General features: G+C 48.9%; 1 protein-coding gene across 1 annotated transcript; it reads left to right on the top strand.

Annotated features, from left to right (window-relative positions):
* Positions 1 to 2,292: 2,292 nt before the first annotated feature.
* Positions 2,293 to 21,950, top strand: RNF122 (ring finger protein 122). Its single transcript, XM_003269565.3, has 6 exons — positions 2,293 to 2,733; positions 10,926 to 11,082; positions 18,311 to 18,356; positions 18,614 to 18,655; positions 20,213 to 20,295; positions 20,840 to 21,950. Exons 1-6 carry the CDS (start codon positions 2,709 to 2,711, stop codon positions 20,952 to 20,954), a joined length of 468 nt encoding a protein of 155 aa, XP_003269613.2. The 5' UTR covers positions 2,293 to 2,708; the 3' UTR covers positions 20,955 to 21,950.
* Positions 21,951 to 23,718: the final 1,768 nt, after the last annotated feature.

Genomic DNA, 23,718 nt, shown 5'->3' with positions numbered 1-23,718 from the left:
CTCTCCTTCTTTCACAGTCTGGTGCTGGAGGCAGTTAGCAGGACAGCCTTAATAAAATTAGGATCACCCATCACACCTCTCCCCTGAGCCAATGAATAGAAAGAACTATTGGATAAGTTACCATTATGCACACTTTTTTTTTAAAGACTTTATTTTTCAGTGTAGTTTTAGGTTCACAGCAAAACTGAGAAGAAGGTGCAGAGTTCTGATACACTCCCAGCCCCACACATGTATAGATAGCGTCCCCCATTAATCCCAGCACTTGGGAGGCTGAAGCAGGCAGATAGCCTGAGCTCATGAGTTTGCGACCAGCCTGGGCAATGTGGCGAAACCCAGTCTCTACAAAAAATACGAAAAAAAAAAAATTAGCCGGGCATAGTGGTGAGTGCCTGTAGTGCCAGCTACTCGGGAGGCTGAGGTGGGAGGATGGCTTGAACCCAGGAGGTGGAGGTTGTAGTGAGCCAAGATCACGCAACAGCATTCCAACCTGGGCAACAGAACCAGACCTTGTCTCTAAATAAATAAAACAACAAAAAAGAATATACACAGCCTATGTTCAAGGAAGAGTAACAACAAAAAGCTTCATGGCTGATGAGTAGTGTGTGGTGAAGGGGAGTATTTGAGTATGAGGAAGATTGAAACAAATAAGGCTAGACTGAAACACTTTATTTTAATAGTTTTTTCTTTTTTCTTTTTGAAACAGAGCAGTCTCATTCTGTCGCCCAGGCTGGAGTGCAGTGGCACAATCACAGCTCACTGCAGCTGCATCTTCGACTTCTCGAACTCCTCGACTTCTCCCACCTCAGCCACCAGAGTAGCTGGGGACTGCAGGTGCGCACCACCAGGCCCAGCTAATTTTTGTATTTTTATACACGTGGCTTCACCATGTTGCCCAGGATGGTTTCAAACTCTTAAGCTCCAGCAATCCACCCACCTCAGCCTCCCAAAGTTTTGAGATTATAGGAGTGAGTCTAGACTGAAACACTTTGAATGCCACACTCTAGTTTACAGAACTTTATTCTGTAAACACTGGAGACCAACAAATGTTATTAAGCAAAGAAATGTTCAGATTTACATTTTACAAAGATAATTGTGACCAGAAGGGATGGACTTGAGAGTGAAATCAGAGCACTGTTTCTTTCAATAGCTGCATGAGAATTTGAGGGGTGGGGAAGACAAGGCACATTAAAATGAAAATTTCTGGGTCCACCCTTTACTGAATCAGAATCTCTGGGCTCAAGGCCTGGGAATCTGCATGTTACGTCTGAAACGTAGGAGTGATTCTTGTAGGCTCTGAAGTCTGAGCTATAGACTAGAATCAGAACGGCCAGTTAGGAAGCTTTTGCAATCATCCAATTAAGAAATGAAATGTCCTGGGTGCCATGGCTCATGCCTATAATCCGAGCAATCTGGGAGGCTCAGGCAGGAGGATCACTTGAGTCCAGGAGTTCGAGACCAGCCTGAGCAACATAGTGAGACCACTCATCTATACAAAACAATTAAAAAGTAGCTGGGCTTGGTGGCAGGCACCTGTGGTCCCAGTTTCTTGGGAGGCTAAGGTGACAGGACTGCTTGGGCCCAGAAGTTGGAGGCTGCAGTGAACTATGATTGCACTGCTGCACTCCAGCTGAGCGACAGAGCAAGGGTCTAACTCAAAAAAGAAAAAGAGGGCTGCGCGCGGTGGCTCACGCCTATAATCCCAGCACTTTGGGAGGCTGAAGCAGGAGGATCACTTGAGGCCAGGAGTTCGAGAACAGCCTGTCCAGCATGGCGAAACCCCGTCGCTACTTAAAAAAACAAAAATTATCTGGGCATGGTGGTGAGCGCCTGTAATCCCAGCTACTCTGGAGGCTGAGGCAGGAGAATCACCTGAACCCGAGAGGCGGAGGTTGCAGTGATCTGAGATCGCGCCGCTGCACTCCAGCCTGGGCGATAGAGGGAGACTCTGTCTCCAAATACATAAGTAAATAAATAACAGATCTGTAGGCCGAAAACGATGTGGCAGTAATTGTTCCTTTGCCTTGGTGTCCCTGAGCAAAAGGCGGGCCCCCACCCCGGGGCATCGCAAGTCGCCGCTCCCTTCTCTGCAGACCGGAGTTTCCCCAGCCCTGGGAAGACAAAGTGTGAGGCGCCCACAGTGCGAAGATCTTCCCGGCTTCCAGGGAAGGGAGGCCGGGCCTGCAAATAATAGCCGGGGGCAGGAGAAAGGCTCCGATTGGTCGGAGGGAGGGTGACGAGCAAGGGGCGGAGTTTTCCTGGGGGCTGGTGGGGGAAGTAAAAGGGAGGGGGTGTGCACCGCCGGGTGTCAGTTTCGGAACCCTAGCCAGCTCACCTCCGTGCCGCTGAACCCGATCCGAGCCTCCGGCAAAGGTTTTTCCCTCCTCCCCCCGGCCGAGGGCTTCTGCCGCCCGGGCACCCCCGCCCCGCGGCGCCCCACATTCCCCCAGCCCGGGGCCCTTGGCGCGTGCGCTCCGTGCGGCTCTGCTCCGCGGGACTGTTTGTTTCCTCCTCGTCCCTCTTTGTTGGGCTGAACACCGGCCTCGCCAAAGCCCCCGACTCCGGAGGGAGATCGGCTTCTCCAGCAGGGCGGCTGCAGCGCGCTGCCCCGACCCCGCCTGCGGCCCCTCACGCCGCCAGTGCTCCCACCCCGCCTTCCTGGCACCCCGCCTGCGTCCGTTCGCCCGAGGAAGCCAACCGCGACTTCATTGATGCACCCATTCCAGTGGTGTAACGGTGAGTCCCCGGGGCGAGGGCCGAGCCTACGTGGGGCTGGTGGGAGCCGCGGCGCTGGGAGCAAGGTCGGACAGCAGCACGCTGGTCCTCCCTCGGGAACCAAGTTTCTCCTGAAATGGGACAGTCGAGAAGGCGTCCTGGCGCCCCACTCTGCTCTGCACAGCGCGGAATTTGAAACTATCCAGGTTTCACTCCAGAGCCTGGAAGGGGCCTTCGGACGGGCGGCGGGCCGGGGGCGTGGGAGCCGAGGGGTTCCCGGCCTTTGTGTGGCGGCCCCGCTCTTCTACCCCCTTCCCCTGCCTTTGTGCGCTCAAACTCTGTTCTTTGTTGTGGTTGTTGGAGGAGAATTAAATCCGCACTCGGGCTGGGATCTCCTAGAGGGAGCTCAAGTTCCCGGCCTGAAACTTTGCAGGCTATTGTAAATATGTATACCGTGCAGCGTGCGGGACGGGGCGCGGGAGTGGCTTCCTCTGGCTTTGTTGGTTTCCCACGGGCTGCTGGCGTGGCTTGGTGCCTGTGGAAGACTGGATTAAAGAGTCGCTTTCGGCCAGGCGCGGTTGCTCACGCCTTTAATTCCAGCACTTTGCGAGGCCGAGGCGGGCGGATCACCTGAGGTCGGGAGTTCGAGACCAGCCTAACCAACATGGAGAAACTCCGTCTCTACTAAAAATACAAAATTAGCCGGGCGTGGTGGCACATGCCTGTAATCCCAGCTACTTGGGAGGCTGAGGCCGGAGAATCGCTTGAACCCAGGAGGCGGAGGTTGCAGTGAACCGAGATCGTGCCATTACACTCCAGCCTGGGCAACAAGAGCAAAACTCCATCTAAAAAAAAAGAGCCGTTTTTCTGAGTTGATAAACCCTTGCAGAGAGCTCCGCGCCCGGCTGTCCCTGGGGTGCGAGGTTGGCCTGGCGGGAGTCGTGCTTTCTGGCCCCGAGGCCAGATTTGGGGTGTCTGCTCCTGAGCCCAAGTGAAGGCCACACCTCCAGACGCGTCAACCCCTCGCCCCCATTTCACCCCAGGCCTGGGTGATGCTTCTAAGTTAGTTCATTTCACCTGAGGCTTTTTGGAGGTTCAGGTGATACTGGGTTAGGCTGGAGTCTGATTCCTCAGCAAGCTACCTGAAAGGTGTTTCTGAGCGGGACACTTCAAAACCTTGGATACTAATCGCCCCCCACCCCACCCCCTCCAGTCCTCCTGGGGTCCTAGTCTTGACCGCATTGTCCCGATGCTTGGAGAGTTTCTGGGAGAGAGAGATGGGAAGCAGTTGGCCTTATCTCTCAGTATGGCAAGCGAACTAGTTACAGGGGGAAAAAAATCATTCTTGAGAGTAGACTCCTGCCAGATCTTGGATTAATTATGTCAAGAGGCTTTGTTTTAAGGCAGGGTTTGGGTAGCATGTAACCCCCCCGTCCCCCCACCCCGCTTTCCTCCTTTTGCTGGTCGGATCTCATTTCCTGAAAATGAACCAAGCCGTGTGTGATAGGCGGTTTTGTGGGAGAGGGGGCAGAGGATGAGGGTTGAGGAAGGCCCTTGCACCCTAGCATCTGGGAAAGATTCCCGTTGGCTGGGAAAGAGAAGCAGTTCCCAGATCCCCTGGTCTTTCTTGGCCAGCCCTTGTCTGACGTCATTCCTGCTCCCAGCCTGCCAGATGAGATGAGACATTCTGATGTCAGTGCTTTCATAGGTTGGCCGAGACAATGGAACAGAGACTTAGGGAGAAATGAGGCAGCTGTCAGTAACACTGCCCTGTCTGGGCAGCCCCCTTTCATATCAGATTTTAGCCTTGCTGCTTTATTTTTTTTATTTTTTATTTTTTATTTTTTTGAGACTGAGTTTCGCTCTTGTTGTCCAGGCTGGAGTGCAATGGTGCGATCTTGGCTCACCACAACCTCCGCCTCCCGGGTTCAAGTGGTTCTCCTGCCTCAGCTTCCCAAGTACCTGGGATTACAGGCATGTGCCACCACGGCCAGCTAATTTTGTATTTTTAGTGGAGAGGGGGTTTCTCCAGGTTGTTCAGACTGGTCTTGAACTTTTGACCTCAGGTGATCTGCCCACCTTAGCCTCCCAAAGTGCTGGGATTACAGGCGTGAGCCACCACGCCCAGCCTACTTTAATTTTTTGTTTTTGAGAGAGGGTCTCACTCCGACAACCATGCTGGAGTGCAGTGGCACGATCAGGGCTCACTGCAGCCTCCAACTCCCAGGCTCAAGGGATCCTCCTGCCTCAGCCTTCCAGCATAGCTGGAACCATAGGTGTGTGCAACCATACCTGGCTACTGGCTAATTTTTAATTAATTAATTAATCTACTTTTTAGGGATAGGGTTTCACTACATTGCCTGTGCTGGTCTTGAACTCCTGGGCTCAAGCAGTCCTCCCACCATGGACTCTCAAAATGCTGGAATTACATGCAGGAGCCACCTTGTCTGGCCCTCTTTGCACTTCTTAGAAAAGTGACTGAGAGATCCTGTCCTTTGACTCCAGTGAAGAAGCAACCCCTCCCCCCCCTTCAGAAACTACCTGGAACCCCTTTCCTGGGGCTGGTATTCTCTGTCCTTACATAGTTTTAAAGAAAAACTTACTACAGTGTCAGCTTTTGACCAGTGGACTATTTTGCCATTTCTTTAATAGTAACACAAGCAAATGAACCATCTCCTCTTGACTATGCTCTTCCCACCGACCTCTTTATCACGTGAAATACTAAGCTCACTGATTCAATCAGTGGGAGATAAAGGGGAAGCCTTTATCAGGCAGGATAAGATGGTGGGGATAAACTGATCAGAGGACTTGCGGGGACCATCGTGCTTGTGGAGTGCACAGATATCCTCTGTAATAGCTCTGACCAGGTTCTGCAAGTTCCCAGAACTGGAAACCAAAGGAGGTTTCAGCTCATAAAAGGTGCCTGGAAGAACTAAGGAAACGGATGGTTAGACCCTCTTGTAACATCAAATACTGCTGAGGACGGAGGTGAGAAAACAACTGGGAGCACCAGGTCTTGTTGGAAGGGAAGTCCTGAGCCCCTTTTCCAGCATAGACTGAAGTTTGTCAGTCTAGCCAGTCTGCCATGATGTCCTCAAGGAAAATTGTTCTTCTTTGACCCACAGAAAGTAAATATTTGGGTGGGGAGTGGTGGTGAAAAACACTTTCTCTCTAACCCCTACTAGAGCCTAGACACCAGGAACTTCCTGTTGGGCACAGCAAAGTTTAGTAACTAATTATTTCTTTCATTTCAACTTAATCAAAAAGTCTTTCACAACAAGAACTTTTACTTTCTGTTTTCCCACAATGTGTAGGTCAGTGCATAAAGCAAGCCCTCAATAATACTTGCTGGTTGACTGGTGATCCATTAGTGGAGGGCAGTTTCTGGGCAATTTTCCCAAACATCAGTCCTGCTGCTTTGAAGTGGGAGGTTTTGCCAAGGGGACCAGGTTATTTTAAGAAAATGGGGAATTACTTATCTATTAACTAGTTATTGAGAACAAGCCAAACTCTAGGCTAGGCCGGACACTGGAGAATATACAAAAGTCCAAGTTGGAGTGAGCAAACCTAGGAGGGTTCAGGCTTTTTTTTTTTTTTTTTTTCTTTTTTTCTTGAGACGGAGTCTCGCTCTGTCGCCCAGGCTGGGGCACAGTGGCGCAATCTCAGCTCACTGCAGCCTCTGCCTCCTGGGTTCAACCAATTCTCCTGCCTCGGCCTCCCGAGTAGCTGGGACTACAGGTGTGCACCACCATGCCCAGATTTTTTATTTTGTTTTGTTTAGAGACTGGAGTCTCTCTCTGTTGCCCAGGCTAGAGTGCAGTGGTGCGATCTCGGCTCACTGCAACCTCCGCTTCCCAGGTTGAAGCAATTCTCCTGCCTCAGCCTCCCGAGTAGCTGGGATTATGGGTGCCAGACACCACACCCAGCTAATTTTTGTATTTTCGTAGAGATGGGGTTTCACCATGTTAGCCACGTTGGTTTTGAACTCCCGAACTCAGGTGATCTGCCACCTCAGCCTCCCAAAGTGTTGGGATTACAGGCGTGAGCCACTGCGCCTGGCCTGAGTCTCACTTTCTATGGTGAAAATCTTTGTGTCTTTTCCTATGTGGTAAGATCATCTAATCTTTTTTTTTTTTTTTTTTTTTTGAGACAAGGTCTTACTCTGTGGCCCATGCTAAGTGCAGTGGTGCAATCATGGCTCACTGTAGCCTCGATCTCTCAGACTCAAGTGATTCTCCGATCTCAGCCTCCTGAGTAGCTGGGATTATAGGCACTTACCACCACACCCAACTAATTTATCATTATTATTATTTGTAGAGGTGGAGTCCTACTATGTTGCCTAGGTTAGTCTTGAACTTCTGGCCTCAAGCGGTCCTCCTGCCTCAGCCTCCCAAAGTGCTGGAGTTACAGGTGTGAGCCACCACACCCGGCCTGTGCTTTCTTTTAATAGTACTTATCATATAATCAATGATTAATGCACATTTGAGTTAAAGTAACTTAATGCTAGGAACGATGTAAGACAGTTAACTGAGTAAGCAGGGGCCAGAACAAATGATGGAGGTCATGAGTGCTGTAGAATTCAAGGAAGAGAGGTTATTGGACTATCACAGGCTTGATGGGCCTCAGAGAGAGCGTTTCAGGCAGGGAAAGCTGTGTAAACAAAGACAGGGAAGCAGACAAGGACAAGATTGTACAAGAAATAGTGAAAAAGACTGGCCCACATGGGGTAGTATTGGAGAACTTTTAAGTAGGAAGTTGTGAAGGGACAGGGTGAATGTTTTAGGAGGACTTGAAGCCAGTCATGAGTTTGTAAAATACAAGATCAAAACGACTAGGAAGGGGCGGGACACAGTGGCTCATACACTGCAATCCCAGCACTTTCTTGGGAGGCCAAGACAGGTGGATCACTTGAGGTCAGGTGTTCAAGACCAGCCTGTCCAACATGGTGAAACCCAGTCTCTACTAGAAATACAAAAACTAGCTGGGCGTGGTGGTGCACACCTATAGTCCTAGCTACTCAGGAAGCTGAAGTAGAAGGATTGCTTGAACCCAGAAGGCGGAGGTTGCAGTGAGCCAAGATAGTGCCACTGAACTCTAGCCTGGGTGACACAGTGTAAGACTGTCTAAAAAAAAAATAAAAAAAATAAAAAAAGGCAACTAGGAGGATGTGTCAGGCATGTGGGGTAAATGAGAGAAGGAACTAGAAACAGGGATGACATCAACTAGGAAACAGTAGGAGGTGATGAGTGTTTACAATAGGGCTGTGGCAGTAGAATTGGGCACAGTCTGAAAGAGGTTTGAATGGAGGCTCGTTATATAGTCATCAGTAAGGGATGAAGAGGACTGATGTCCAAGTTGACTTCCAGTCTTTCAAGCCACCTTCTGCTGAGTTGTGGTAGCACTGGTCATTAGCATATAGAATTCTGTGGCATGTGAATGCATCCTGGCTCCTAACCAAGATGTCAGGAAAGTGCCTAGAACCCAAGGCCTGGGTACAGAGAACCCTTTGGAGCTGGGCTTTCCTAGCTATTTGACTGTGGGCGAGTTACTAAATGATTGAGTCTTTTTCCCATTGGTGGGGGAAGTAACCTTTACTGTGGCAGTACAAAGATTAAATTTATAGCATGAGAATGTGCTTAGGATGTAGCAGGTGGACAGCAAATTCCAGCTCTCCCTTTCATCAAGGACTCCCCTCTTTCGCCTTCCCTTCTGCCATCCTCAGCCATTTGACCTTTTTTTTTTTTTTTTAGATGGAGTCTTGCTCTGTCTCCAAAGCTGGAGTACAGTGGCACCATGTCAGCTCACTTGCAACCTCCGCCTCCCAGGTTCAAGTGATTCTCCTGCCTCAACCTCCCGAGTAGCTGAGATTACAGATGTGTGCAACCATGCCCAGCTAATTTTTTGTTTGTTTGTTTGTTTGTTTTTTTGAGACGGAGTCTCGCTCTGTCACCCAGGCTGGAGTGCAGTGGCGCGATCTCGGCTCACTGCAAGCTCCGCCTCCCGGGTTCACGCCATTCTCCTGCCTCAGCCTCTCCGAGTAGCTGGGACTACAGGCGCCCGCCACCACGCCCGGCTAATTTTTTGTATTTTTAGTAGAGACGGGGTTTCACCGTGGTCTCGATCTCCTGACCTCATGATCCACCCGCCTCGGCCTCCCAAAATGCTGGGATTACAAGCGTGAGCCACCGCGCCTGGCCGCCAGCTAATTTTTTAATAGAGATGGAGTTTCACCATGTTGGCCAGGCTGCTCTCGAACTCCTGACCTCAAGCCATCCACCTGCCTCGGGCTCCCGAAGTACTGGGATTACAGGCGTGAGACACCATGCCTGGTCAAGCCATTTGACTTTCTACTAGGCTGCTCTTTCCAGCTACAGCTTGGCTATCACAATTCTAGGTGTCTCTGAGAGACATGACCCCTCCCCCCCGCCCCGAAAAAAAGAACCTGCCGGGTGCAGTGGCTCATGCCTATAGTCCCAGCACTTTGTGGGACTGAGGCAGGAGGATCTCCTTGAGGCCAGGAGTTGGAGGCTACAGTGAGGCATGTTTACACCACTGCACTCCAGCCTGCAGAGACAGAGTGAGACCTTGTCTCCAAAAACAAACAAGCAAAGTTCCTTTTCCAGCAGATCTCTGTTTCTTTGCTTAGAACCTGGTCACATACCCACCTGAACACCAAATACTGGCAAGGGGGGGAAGGGAGAGGTGACTATCATGATGAGTAGGCCAGTCAGTATTTATCGCTGAGCCCCGTGAGAAGGGATGCATCTAGTGGCTGGCCAGTGCTTTTCAAACTGAATGTGCAGGGGAGTCACCTGAGGAGCTTGTTAAAACGTAGGTCCTGGCTAGGTGCCGTGGCTCATGCCTGTAATCCCAGCACCATGGGAGGCCAAAGTGGGTGGATCGCCTGAGGTCAAGAGTTGGAGACCAGCCTGGGCAACATGGTGAAACCCCACCTCTACTAAAAATTCAAAAATTAGCCGGGTGTGGTGGCGTGCGCCTATAATCCTAGCTACTCGGGAGGCTGAGGCAGGAGAATCGCTTGAACCTGGGAGGTGGGGGTTGCAGTGAGCCAAGATCACCCCACTGCCCTCCAGCCTGGGTGACAGAGCAAGACTCTGTTTCAAAAAAAAAACAACAAAAAAAAACAGCATAGGTCCTGATTCAGTTAGGCCGGGATGGACCCGAGAGTATACGTTTCTAAAAAGCTCCCAGAAGATGCTGCTGCCATTGGGACCACACATTGAGGCTTTGAGGAGAAACAGGGAAGTTGACCACAGTAAGGGAAGTTGCAACCTCCTCCCCACCCCCATCACCACTTTCTGGAATGCTGGCCCAGGACTTGGAGTGAACGATTTCTATTCTAGTCCTGGCACAGCTTGTCTTCTGGAGCAGGTGGCTTAATAATGACAAATGACCTTTGCAATTGTCCTTTGCAATTTACAAAGCATATTTTCTTACGCGCTCATTTTCAGTCCTCTCTCTATTTTGCTTGTTTTCATATAACAAAGTGAAGCTTAGAGGTAATTTCTTAAAGGTCATATGGCCAGCTAGAGATGGGGGAGTTGGAACCTAAATAATATTTTCTCAGCTAAGGCAATATGGGCTCCTACTTAATGGAATTAAGTTCTCCAGTTTCTGCCTATTGCCTAAATTCTTTTTTTAATTTTTAAAAATAGAGATTGGGTCTCATGCTGTCACCCAGGCTGGTGTGCAGTGGTGTAATCACCGCTCATTGCAGCCTTGTACTCTTGGGCTCAAGTGGTCCTCCCACCTCAGCTTCCTGAGTAGCTGGGACTACATGGTACTACATGCGCTACCATGCCCAGCTAATTTTTCTATTTTTTTTTTTAGAGATGGGGTCTTGTATGTTGGCCAGGCTGGTCTTGAACTCTTGGCCTCGAGATCACCTGCCTCAGCCTCCCCAAAGTACTGGGATTACAGGCGTGAGCCACCACACCCAGCTTGCCTGAATTTATTATCCCTTAGATGGGGATATTGTTTTAAGTATTTTGGATAGTATTCAATTTTGTAGATCAGATTTACTCAAGATTACATAGCTAGTAAGTGTTAGAACTAGGATATAAAACTGGAGCCACTGAATCTGAGGCTTAGGTGCCCAGAGCCTGCCAGTTATTTCTATCCTGCTGACACAGTGCTATCAGCCCAGCAGTAAATTTCCAACCCTAATGATTTTTTTTTCTCTCCCTTTGCAGGGTGTTTCTGTGGCCTGGGACTGGTTAGCACCAACAAGTCCTGCTCGATGCCACCCATCAGTTTCCAAGACCTTCCGCTCAACATCTATATGGTCATCTTCGGCACAGGCATCTTTGTCTTCATGCTCAGCCTTATCTTCTGCTGCTATTTTATCAGGTGCGTGGATCCCTGGCTGACAGGTGGGAGTCCAGCAGGAGGGAGGAGACCAGGGCTGTGGGGTAAGCTGAGCGAGGGTCCCACAGCAGAGTCACCAGTCTTATACTGGAGCCACCACTTTGAGGACATGGCTGAGCCTGCCCTTCTCTAGGCCCCTGAGGGTCTGGTGTTTCTATTTACATTAGCCTATCAAGTTGTTCCTGAGCATATAAGGTCACCACGGGTTGGGCTGCATCCCACCTCCTTGCCAGTTATTCGAAGGTTGCCTAGAATTACTGTGTGACTGAGTAATAAAGTTAGTGGTCCCTTCCTTGTCTGTCTGTCTCTGTTCCTACTCATGCCCTTTGGGTGGTCGGAAACAGGTGGGCATCAGTTATGCCAGCGTCATGTTCCTTTGCCCTCCTGGGACCTGTTGTCAGCCCTCCAGATACTAATATTAGGAAGCAAGCCGGTGTCTGGAGAGCTACTTGGTTTTTGTTTTGTTTTTTTGAGATGCTCAGGCTGGAGTGCAGTAGTGCAATCTCAGCTTACTGCAACCTCCACCTCCCGGGTTCAAGCAATTCTCCTGCCTCAGCCTCCCAAGTAGCTGGGATTATAGGCCCATGCCACCATGCCTGGCTAGTTTTTGTATTTTTAGTAGAGATGGGGTTTCACCATGTTGACCAGGATGGTCTCGAACTCCTGAGCTCAAGTGATCTACCTACCTCAGCCTCCCAAAGTGCTAAGATTACAGGCATGAGCCACCACACCTGGCCAGAGATACTTGTTTATTCTGCCTTATAAGCTCTTATTTTTGAGAGTGGAAAAAACCAAAACCAAAACAAACCTAAAAAACTGTCATTTATTCTTAATTGCTTGGAGATCCAAGAGAAGACCTGGAGTGTGGCAGGGCTCGCCACACTCCAGGAACGCTTTCTCTATCTCTTGCTGAAGGACATGGGAACTGGTGGCTGTTTTTTTTTTTTCACTTTTTCTTTCTTTTTTTTTAGATGGTGTCTCACTTCATCACCCAGGCTGGAGTGCAGTGGCACAGCCTTGGCTCACTGCAACCCCTGCCTCCTAGGTTAAAGCGATTCTCCTGCCTCAGCCTCCCTAGTAGCTGGAATTATGGGTGCATGCCTAGCTAATTTTTATTTTTGTATTTTTAGTAGAGACGGGGTTTTGCCACATTGGCCAGGCAGGTCTCGAACTCCTGACCTCAAGTCAACCACCCGCCTCGGCCTCCCAAAGTGCTGGGATTACAGGCATGAGCCCTTGTGCTCGGCCTCTGGTGGCTGTTTTCTATAAAAAATTTTGAGCATGACTGGTATTTAGAATGGGAATCAAAGTAGTAGTGTTTCTGACTGGGGTTTACTGTTGGCATTGACAATTCCTCATTGTATGGGACTGTTCTGTACATTGGAGAATATTGAACATCCCTGGCCAGTAGGGCATGCTAGTAATCTTTAGGGCCATTGTGGCCATTAGCTGTCTCCCCCGCCACCCACACATTACCAAATGCTTGGGTAGACATCAGCTGGGGTCTGGGCTGGTAACTGATCAAATAATTTAAGAAGATTAAATTAAGATTAAGGAAAAGGCTTTGCTGGCTTTATTCCTAAGATGCCCTTCTGGGTTTGAGTGCTTTGCTGGAAGGCAGCTACAAGAGAGGCAGGTACTAGTCCATCTTCCCTAAGGCTGGAAGAGCTCCCTCTAAGAATGGGAAGTGCCCTCAGGCACATCTCTCCACCACTCCCAGCTGCTACCTTGGACCTGTTCTTTCTCAGAACTTTTCACACAGGTCCCTGAAACTAGAATTTTCCACATAAAAATCTATGCAGAGGAGGTATTGGTTTATCTTCCCTCTTGTACAATTGAGTCTGAAGATTGCATCTAACCATTAAGTGGAGGTGAGGGTAGATTTCTGGTATCTCTCCTCTCTTCCTGTCTCCTCCCCTTTCCTGAAGTCTGGTTTTTTCCTCAAATTCTTCCTGACCACCAACCTGCCCACTCCCGCACACCCGTGTTAAGCAATTCACACTTAAATCCTGGAGACAGGGATGAAGATATACCAAATACCAAAGATTTCTTTATGATGAGGCTGAGAGGGGTTTGTAAAACCAACTCTCCTTGGTCCCTTTCCTCCCTGCTCCCCCTGCCCACCACACACACACAGAGGCATACACATGCCAAGCGGCAAAGAGCTTCAAGAGACCATCTAGGCCAGGCACCATGGCCCTTGCCTGTAATTGTAGCACTTTGGGAGGTCAAGGCAGGAGAGTCGCTTGAGTCTAGGAGTTTGAAACCGGCCTGGGGAACAAAACTCCATCTCTACAAAAATGACCTAGAGAAAACTACTCTAGGCTAGGAAGTGTGTGACCAGGGTTCATTTCCTAAATCAACCAATAATAGGTGTGATCTTAGGTTTTCTTTCTTTTTTTTTTTTTTTTTTGAGACAGGGTCTTGCTCTGTTGCCCAGGCTGGAGTGCAGTTGTAAGATCTCGGCCCACTGCAACCTCCACCTCCTGGGCCCAAGCCATCCTCCCAACTCAGTCTCCCAAGTACAGGCGTGTGCCATCATGCCCGACTAATTTTTAAAATTTTTTGTGGATAATTTTTATATTTTTTGTAGCGATGAGGTTTCACCATGTCACCCAAGGTGGTCTCAAACTCCTGAGTTCAAGCCATCTGCCTGCCTCAGCCTCCCAAAGTGCTGGGATTACAGGCGTGAGCCACCGTGCCCGGCCTTTAGCCACTCTTTACCAAGGGCTTTCCATAGGCCAGGCGTTGTGGTCAGCATTTGAAACAACATTTAGCTCACTTAATCCTCAGTATAGGTATTAGCCCATTTTATAAATGAGGAACTTCATGCTCAGACAGTTCAGGATCTGCCAAGGTGTTACATAGAGGAAGATACAGAGGTGGACAAGTCTGGTAGCAATGAGCTAGGGTCTTGCCGAGTCCTTCCAAGTGTTTGCCTTTTGAGTCATATTCCTTGAAGTAGAGGAGCCGCTATAGGCTCCACGACCACCCCCTTGCAGGTCAGGATCAGTTCTTGCAGAAGGACAGGCTGGAGAGCTATGGATTGCTGATTTCTTTTTCTTTGGCTGTAGTCAAAGAACAGAATAGGGCTGGGCGTGGTGGCTCACGCCTGTAATCCCAGCACTTTGGGAGGCTGAGGCAGGTGGATCACCTGAGGTCAGGAGTTCGAGACTGGCCTGACCAATATGGTGAAACCCTGTCTCTACTAAAAATACAAAAATTAGCTGGGTGCCGTGGCAGGCACCTGTAATCCCAGCTACTTGGGAGGCTGAGGCAGGAGAATCACTTGAACCCAGGAGGTGGAGGTTGCAGTGAGCTAAGATCATGCCATTGCACTCCAGCCTGGCAACAAGAGTGAAACTCCGTCTCAAAAAAAAAAAAAAAAAACAAAAAAAAAACACAAAAACACAGAAAACAGAACGGTAACCACATGATGCTAAAAGCTGACCCCACTGTGGTGCTACTGAGCACCACCTGTTCCTTCGGTAATCTGCTCTTTCGTCACCCTGCCCTGGTCTGTAGCCTGCCTGAAGCCTGCTGACCCTGGAGTTTCACAGTCTCAGAGGCCCACTGGTACGTGGTAGCCTGTGAATGTCTATATATAGAAAGACACACAGGCGCAGAAGCCACCACTTCCTCTCCTTGCTTCTCGGTTTCCTCCTCAGCCAAAATAGGCCCCACTGCTCCCGACCTGGTGAGCTCAGCGGCCAAGGCCAGCCCCTCGCTCATTCTTCCCCCTCTCTCAGAGCTGACCTCTGCCCTACACAGGAATGGAGGGGCCGGGGAAGTACAAATAGGCAGGAAGGGAAACATTATTTTCAGGACCTGGCCTCATTGTTTGTTCTAAAAGGGAAAAGAGGAAAGGAAGAGCCCACTGGCAGCAGCTAGAAATGGTCTCATTGAAATCGGGGTATTTTTAGTTGCTGCGTTCACCCAACAGCTGAGAAGGCCACCTGTCCAGACTGGTTGGTACTAGGTCCCCAGCTGGGATTGCCCAGGGTTTTTGCTTTTTGCTCTGTTTTCCTTGCAAGCTTTTCGGCCACATTTCATCATGATCTCATCCTTTCTGAGCTGAAATCTATATGCAGGATGAGGGGGCAGCTCTGAAGCCCTTTCCTGTTCTGAGTTTTGGAGGATCCCTGGGCAAAACTACTAAAGGATCCAGCCAGACAAGAGGCATGATGGGTGGGGAAGTGGTACTCTAGGTGCCTGGGGTACAGAAAACAGAAAAAGACAGCATCTACTACGTAAGTATAGCCACATTGCAGGTGAGACATTGGTGCCTCAAAGATGCATAGCAGTCACTCCTTCCCCAGACAGTTAAAAACACAGGCTTTTCACCACTTCCTTATTTACTCTGCACGTACCTCATAACAGAGCAACAGTGTCTTTCTCCCTCAAGTCTGCTGTGAGCTCCCTGTCCATGGGAACACTTCCTTCCCACCTCTGCTGAACCCAGTGTCAGTCAAGCAACAGTAGCCACCTAAGCGTTGGGCATGTCCTGCCCTGCTCATTTGGAAATTGGGACAGAGACACGTGTATATACAAAGACCTTTTCTGGACCAAGGAGCCCTCTGCAAAGTGAAGGATGGGACAGTGGGAGCCTTGGTTAGGCCTTTAGCCCAGCCCTGCCTTAAGCAGAAAGGATATTGTGGGAAGAGGGGGAGGGGAGGGCACGGTGGATGTGCTGCCCCAGCGCCCAAGCCCGTGGCGTGAGTCCACTTGGACTGAAGCTCTCAAGAGGCTCCGGGAACATGAACCTCGCCAGGTCACCTGACTTCCCATCAGGAACAATGGAGGAGGCTGGCAGCCTGATCTTATCTGCCATGCACTGTGCTGCGGGCCTGGCTCTGCCCCCGTCTTCTGCCTCTTCCATTACCCAGGGAGCAGCTTCAGCTTGTCACCCCACCCCCTTCCACTGGGGCTGTTTGTGATTGGAGCCTCCCTTTTATTGACTTGGGTCAGTCATCCATCTATCCACTCATTTGTTTATTTATTTTAATTACTTATTTAAAAAAAACTTTTTGACAGAGTCTCACTCAGTTGTCCAGCCTGGAGTGCAGTGGGGGCAATCCTAGCTCATTGTAACCTCTGAACTCTTGGGCTCAAGTGACCCTTCTGCCTCAGACCCCCCAAGTAGCCAGGACTACAGACATGCACCATCATACCTGGCTAATTTTCTTTTGTTTATTTATTTTCAAAGAGACAAGTTCTCACTGTGTCACCCAGGCTGGTCTCAAACTCCTGGCCTCAAGCAATCTACCTGACTTGGCATTATTCTTTATTTCTGTTTTCAACCATTTAAGAATAAAAACCACTCTTAGCCTGCGGACCCTGCAAAAACAAGTAGTGAGCTGGATTTGGTCCTCAGACTGAAGTTTCCTGCTTCTCCTGGCTTGCTGGGTTTCTATGTTTCCTTCCAAATAACCCAGGACTGTGTTAAGGAGTGATCACCAGGAAAAGTTCCATAAAGTTCCCCCACAGCACACATACAGGAGACATTCTTTTTTTTTTTTTTTTTTTTGAAACAGGGTCTTGCTCTGTCACCCAGGCTGGAGTGCAGTGGTGCGATCCTCTGCTAACTGCAACCTTCGCCTCCTGGTTTCAAGCGATTCTTATGCCTCAGCCTTCTGAGTAGCTGGGATCACAGGTGCACGCCACCATGCCATGTGAATTGCCCTGTAAATTTTTGTACATTTTGTAGAGATGGGGTTTTGCCATGTTGCCCAGGCTGGTCTCAAACTCCTGAGCTCAAGCAATCTGCCCACCTCGGCCTCCCAAAATGCTGGGATAACAGGCACGAGCCATCCCACCCAACCCACATACAGGAGGCATTCTAAAGCTACCTGCAGAGTTTAGCATGTAAGATCCTCCACCCCTTCCTTGAAAATAATATGGCACAAAATCCAGTGTATAATTATGGTCTCGGCCATTTGCACAGCAAGCCGTTCAGAGTTGTAAACTTAATAAAAGGTAGGGTGTGTCCCAGGACCAAATCGTATTCTCAGGACTATGATGTATTCCACCTGATTAGGGGAACAGACCACATTGTATGGTAAAGAGCTTGGACTCTGTCATCACATCAACTTTGATTCAAATCCAGACTCTTGCTACCAATTAGCTCTGTGGTGTTTAGGCAAATAAATTCACTTCTTTGAGCTTCATTTTTCTTTTTCTTTTTTAATTTTTTTTGAGACAGAGTTTCGCTCTTGTTGCCCAGGCTGGAGTGCAATGGCGCAATCTCAGCTCACTGCAACCGCCGTCTCCCGGGTTCAAGCGATTCTCCTACCTCAGTCTCCTGAGTAGCTGGGATTACAGGCATGCGCCATCACACCAGCTCATTTTGTATTTTTAGTAGAGACAGGGTTTCACCATGTTGGCCAGGCTGGTCTTGAACTCAAGTGACCACCTGCCTCGGCCTCCCAAAGTGCTGGGATTACAGGCATGAGCCACCACACCCAGCCAGGCTTTATTTTTCTTATCTATAAAAGCGAAGGTATCTCACTCTTAGAGTTTGGAATCATTAGAACATACATGAATGTGTTAAGTATTCCAGCGACACATAGCAAGTGCTTCATAACCATTATATTATGCTATTGCCATTAGTAATGGCATGCCATGTTTTGGCCATTAAGAGTCAGCCCGTATGCAGGCCACCAGCTTAAAATGAAAAGAAGAAAACAAAGGAGGCATCGTCTGTGTTGTGTTATCTGGCACAGTGAAGGGAAGAGTGTGCTTTGGTTCCAGAATACTTATGTTCTCCGGGTGGAAAATTCCCTAGGGTCAACAGAGACTTATTCTGCTATCCTGGCTTAATGGAAATAACCCTTTTATGCATATCTATCTAACTTCTGCACACTCAGTAAACACAGTGTTGATTTCTATATCGTTTGGGTGACTGAAGGAATTTGCTGACCAGAAAAATGCAGGGTGAATGAATGAGCTATTTGGGGATGCTGTGCTGGAGGGTCCCCCAATCTGTGTATGAGACCTGGTGGTGAATTTTGAGGCTGTCAAACCTGAGTAAGAGTCTTAGTCCTTCATCAACCCTTGTTGGCCCACATAGGTCCAAAGTATGCCCCGTGGTGTGTATGGGACAAGCACCCCTCCCTTCCCTCGGAAGAATGCCCAAGCAGCCAGCCAGCCTCTCCTACTTTGAGTCATTCTGTTTAACCTGCTTTCTCCAATTTTTCTCTCTTTCCCCCAGCAAACTCCGGAACCAGGCACAGAGTGAGCGATACGGATATAAGGAGGTAAAGTGCTGTGTGTTTCCCAGAAGCTTCCTTCTCTGCCTGACCTGTTATGAAGAGGCAAGGAGGGCAGGCTCAGACTCTCCTGGGCAGGAATCCCCCTGGCCTCACCTCTGGGCCTCCCTGAGGCTAAACCCTTCAGTGTCTGAAGTCTGGCTTGCCCCAGGCAGTCTAGGGGACTCCCTTCATTGGTTGATACTACCTGGCTGGCCCCAGTGGTTGGTTGTTCTTTGGTCTTCATGCCTCCTCTTTCTTTTCAGGTGGTGCTTAAAGGTGATGCCAAGAAGTTACAATTATATGGGGTAAGTGTGCCAGGAGAGTGTGCAGGAGGGCCCCAGCAGGTGAGGCAGACAGCACCTTGCTCCAGTTCTCTGCCTGGATGCTTTTCAGAAAACTGCTTAGTCCATGCCTTCGTATCTCCTTTGGCCAAATAATAGAGACACATCTCAGCAAGTAATTAATATGTGGAATTGATTACATCTGGAACAGCCTCAGGCAGACGACATGAAGGGATCACAGAAGGGTTTAGATAAGTAGTGCCCCACAGCCCCAGGAATCCCACAATACATAATTTTTACCAGGAGGATGGTTGTACCCTTTCATGCCATAGACAGAATTCAGCTAACTTTCCCTATGTTCAGCCCCTACGTCCTGGTCATTACCATAGAAAATGAGGTCCTTTTACTTTTGTGTATACCCCATCTTAACAGACTAGATCTGACTAGTGTATTCATTCCCATGGCTCTGCCATTTCTCTCCCACCCCACTCCCACCCATACACCAATTCCTTGAGTCCCCTCAACTCCGACCTGAGGAATTAGTCATATCCTGTTCCTTTCCTACCTATGCCTCTAAGGTCACCTAACCCATTTCCCAAGGCTCCTGTACATGACCACAGACACTCCTACTCAGAGCATGTTTGTGGTTCTCTGGGAGCAGGAAGAATCACAGTTCACTAAACATGAGATTGCCTAGACATGGCCTCATTTTGTCTATTACACCTCAGCAAGTGCAGATGTTTCCCAAGCCTTTCTCTCGAAGAATAATTCAACTGAGATCAAGGGAGTTAATATGTGGGAAGTCTGGATTTAAAGAATGTAACTGGGCCAGGTGTGGTGGCTCACGCCTGTAAGCCCAGCACTTTGGGAGGCCGAGGTGCGTGGCTCACCTGAGGTCAGGAGTTTGAGACCAGCCTGACCAACATGGTGAAACCCCATCTATACAAAAAATACAAAATTAGCTGGATGTAGTGGCACATGCCTGTAATCCCAGCTTCTTGGGAGGCTGAGGCAGGAGAATTGCTTGAATCTGGGAGGTGGAGGTTGCAGTGAGCCGAGATTGCACCATTGCACTCCAGCCTGGGCAACAAGAGTGAAACTCTGTCTCAAAAAAAAAATAATAATAATAACTGATCACATATACCATGCCCTCATCCTTACTTCTAGCTGGTATTAAGTGCCACATCACCAAATGTATATTGGACAAGAAAGGATTGAAAACCATTCTTTTAGGACAGTACTTTCCAGTGCAGTGGAAACTTCTGTAATAATAGGAATGTTCTATATCTGCGCCATTCAATATGGAAACCATTAGCACCATGTGTTTGTTGAGCACTTAAAATGTGGTGAGTGTAACTGAGGGACCGAATTTATAATTTCGTCTAATTTTGTTTAATTTAAATTTAAACAGCCACATATGGTTAATGACTGCCATGCCATCAATACAGTTTTGTAAAGGATGGCTAAAAAGTTTCTCTGCCTGGTAGAACAGACTAGGCTAGAGCTTAGTTTTCTTGTCTGGGGATGAATAAGTGATATGCTTCCCCAGTTCCTCACACACCTGCTCTTTTCTCTCTGCAGCAGACCTGTGCAGTCTGTCTGGAAGACTTCAAGGGGAAGGATGAGTTAGGCGTGCTCCCGTGCCAACATGCCTTTCACCGCAAGTAAGTGGGAATGTGTCCAGGGTGCGTGTCGAAGGAGAAATAATCAGGGAGCATCTTCTGGAAACTTCCAGTCTCTGCCACTTTCTATTTGCCCCTTGTCAGTGAGGCCCCAGGTCCTACGTAAACACCGAGCAAAGCCCAGAGGGATTAGGTTGGGACAGGGATAGGGATATTCTTTTTTTTTTTTTTTGAGATGGAGTTTTGCTCTTGTTGCCTAGGCTGGAGTGCAATGGCACGATCTCAGCTCACTGCAATCTCTGCCTCCCAGGTTCAAGCAATTCTCCTGCCTCAGCCTCCCAAGTAGCTGGGATTACAGGTGTCCACCACCATGCCTGGCTAATTTTTTTATTTTTAGTATAGATGGGGTTTCACCATGTTGGCCAGGCTGGTCTCGAACTCCTGACCTCAGGTGATCCACCTGCCTCAGCCTCCCAAAGTGCTGGGATTACAGGTGTGAGCCACCACAGGATATTCTTGTTTTGAGAGACAACTGGAACAGTGTGGTCTGTCTTGTTAGAGATTACCATTCTTCATTTGTTCCCAGGTGTCTGGTGAAATGGCTGGAAGTTCGCTGTGTCTGTCCCATGTGTAACAAGCCCATTGCTGGTCCCTCAGAGGCCACGCAGAACATTGGGATTCTATTGGATGAGCTGGTGTGAGTGCTGCGGCTACACTGAGACCTGGAGAAGACCTCTTGCCTCATGGATGCCTGATCCCTCTGCACAGCTCCAACCAACAGGACTGTAGGGTGATGATGATCACTTTCCTGTGATGAGAAGGGTGGTCTAGGGCTGGGCTTCCACCCTCAGTGTGAGACCAGTGCCAGATGTGCCCCCACTTCCTGCCTCCTGAAGCCGCCTTCCCTGCTACTCCATGCTGGTGGTCTCACCCATCAAGACCACTGTCTCCTGGTACTGGACTATCTACCTGCCTTGTCCCTGTTCTGGGGGAAGGTGTCCACCCCGATCAAGAACATGGAGAAAGTCCTCTTTCAAGGCTCCCCTTAGGAGGATGAGCTGCCCTGACCCAGAAGGGATGAGATGGGCTCTTACCTCTCTACAACCTTCCCTCCCCTTCCCACTCCTTCTGGAGAAAGGTTAGAAGGGAAGGAAGGAAAGATCAAGGAACCAAGCGCCTCCACGGGAGGCGAGGGAGGCTCTGTATGAAACAGAAGAGCAGGGACATAAAGGAAAATGTCAGTGTTTACATGGGACCTATGGAAACAAAGGCTGGCCGGCGCCGGCTGACTCCAGGGTAAGAGAGGGCCCTTCCCCTGCCAGGACCCACGGTGCTATCCATCCATTCGATCTCTTCCTCAGTTAATCTCGGAGCTTCCTATTCTATGTTGAGGTTTGCGGGCCGCTCTAGAGGAGGGCTAGTTCTATACTTAAATTGATTCCTAGGGGCCTTTTTTTTTTTTTTTTTTTTGATCAAAAGGGGTGTGGGGATGGGGGTGTCTATGGTTAAGCAACAGATACCTCCTTCCCTTTGTAAATAGTATTTTTATACTTCATCCTCACCTCTCAGGCTTTAGATACGAAATCCCCAGAATGGAAGGGGGTGGGGATTTTCTGTTCCTCCCTGGAGTGGGTGAGGGTGGGAGAAAGTTACATATTTAAAGAAAAATAAATTTAATAACAAGTTTCTCTAACCTACTTTTGCTTGTGGTTGTGGCTGCCTGGCCCTTTTCTGCCAATAGAGGGAAAAAAGTTCTTCAACTGCCTCTTCTCACTTTCCCATACCCAAATCAAACACACACACACACACACACACACACACACACACACACACGTTCCTGATCCTTTTTAAATTTCTTCACTTTTATCTTTTTGAGGCAGGGTCTCACTCTGTCATCAAGGCTGGAGCATAGTGGCATGATCACGGATCACTGCAACCTCCCCGGCTCAAGTGATTCTCCCACCTAACCTCTCAAAAAGCTGGGCCCACAGGCGTGTGCCACAATGCCTGGCTAATTTTCTAAAATTTTTTGTAGAGAGTAGATCTCCTGATATTGCCCAGGCTGATCTTTAACTCCTTGGCTCAAGCAATCCTCCCACCTCAGCCACCACAGTGCTAGGATTACAGATGTGAGCCACTGCACTCAGCCTAAAAGTTCCTAATCCTTAGGAACAAAAATCGATCTTAGGTTATTACCTGAACAATATATGTTAGGATTAACACCAAGGTACATCAAGACCTTGCTAAACCAGGCTCCGTCTGATTTCCAGCATATTTTTAAAGGAAGTTGATATTTTCAATCACAGCATTCCATCGACTAAGACTTTAAACTAAGAATTCTACTTGTAATTCAAGCAATTGTCAGTGCCCTTAACACAACTAGACACAACTAGTCACAACTAAAAAGGTCGACCTTTTAGTTATACCATAAAGATTGCTACCATAGAGGCTTTGATCTCTTTTTTTGTTTGTTTTGTGGTGACAGCGTCTCTGGAGTGCAGTGGTGCAATCCCGGTTCACTGCAACCTCCACCACCTGGCTTCAAGTGATTCTCCTGCCTTCACCTCACGAGTAGCTGGGACTACAGGCATGCGCCACCACACCCAGCTAATTTTTTGTGTATTTAGTAGAGACAGGGTTTTACCATGTTGGCCAGGCTGGTCTTGAACTTCTGGCATCAAGTGATCCACCTGCCTCAGCCTCCCAAAGTGCTGGGATTACAGGCGTGAGCCACCGTGCCCACCCCCTTATTTTTTTATTTTTATTTTTATTTTTATTGAGACAAGGTTTCACTCTGTCACCCAGTGTCACTGGATTGCAGTGGCACAATCATAGTTCACGGTGGCCTCAAACTCCTGGGCTCAAGCAATCTTCCCACCTCAGCCTCCAAGCAGCTAGGACCACAGGCACACACCACCATGCCCAGCTGGGTTTTTTATTTTTTGTAAAGATGGGGTCTCACTGTGTTGCCCAGGCTGGCCTCAAACTGCTGGGCTCAAGTGATCTGCCCACCTCAGCCTCCCAAAGTGTTAGGATTACAGGGGTGAGCCACTGTGCCCAGACCTCTTATTTTTTCTTAGCTAGTAGCTACAATTGCTGACAATTTCTGCCACCTCTAGCAATGTTGCATGGTGATGCTTTATGGTCCTATGTGCACTCAGACCTTGCATCCATGCCCTCCAGCTTTGTTCTGTCCATGTCCCAAGGAAGCACTGAGTCAGTAGGGGGCATGCAAAGTGCGTTAAGAGTGTTGGGAATGGCCTGTAATACCAGCACTTGGGGAGGCCGAGGCAGGCAGATCACTTGAGATCAGGAGTTTGAGACCAGCCTAGCCAACATGGCAAAACCATGTCTCTACTAAAAATAGGAAAATTAGCTGGGCATGGTGGTGCGCCCCTGTAACCCCAGCTCCTTGGGAGGCTGAGGCACGAGAATTGCTTGAACCTGAGAGGCAGAGGTTGCACT

Source organism: Nomascus leucogenys, chromosome 8 (genome assembly GCF_006542625.1).
Source record: "Nomascus leucogenys isolate Asia chromosome 8, Asia_NLE_v1, whole genome shotgun sequence".
NCBI lineage: Eukaryota > Metazoa > Chordata > Mammalia > Primates > Hylobatidae > Nomascus > Nomascus leucogenys.
The sequence above is the reverse complement of the archived record's forward strand: the minus strand, read 5'-3'. Positions and strand labels throughout refer to the sequence as shown.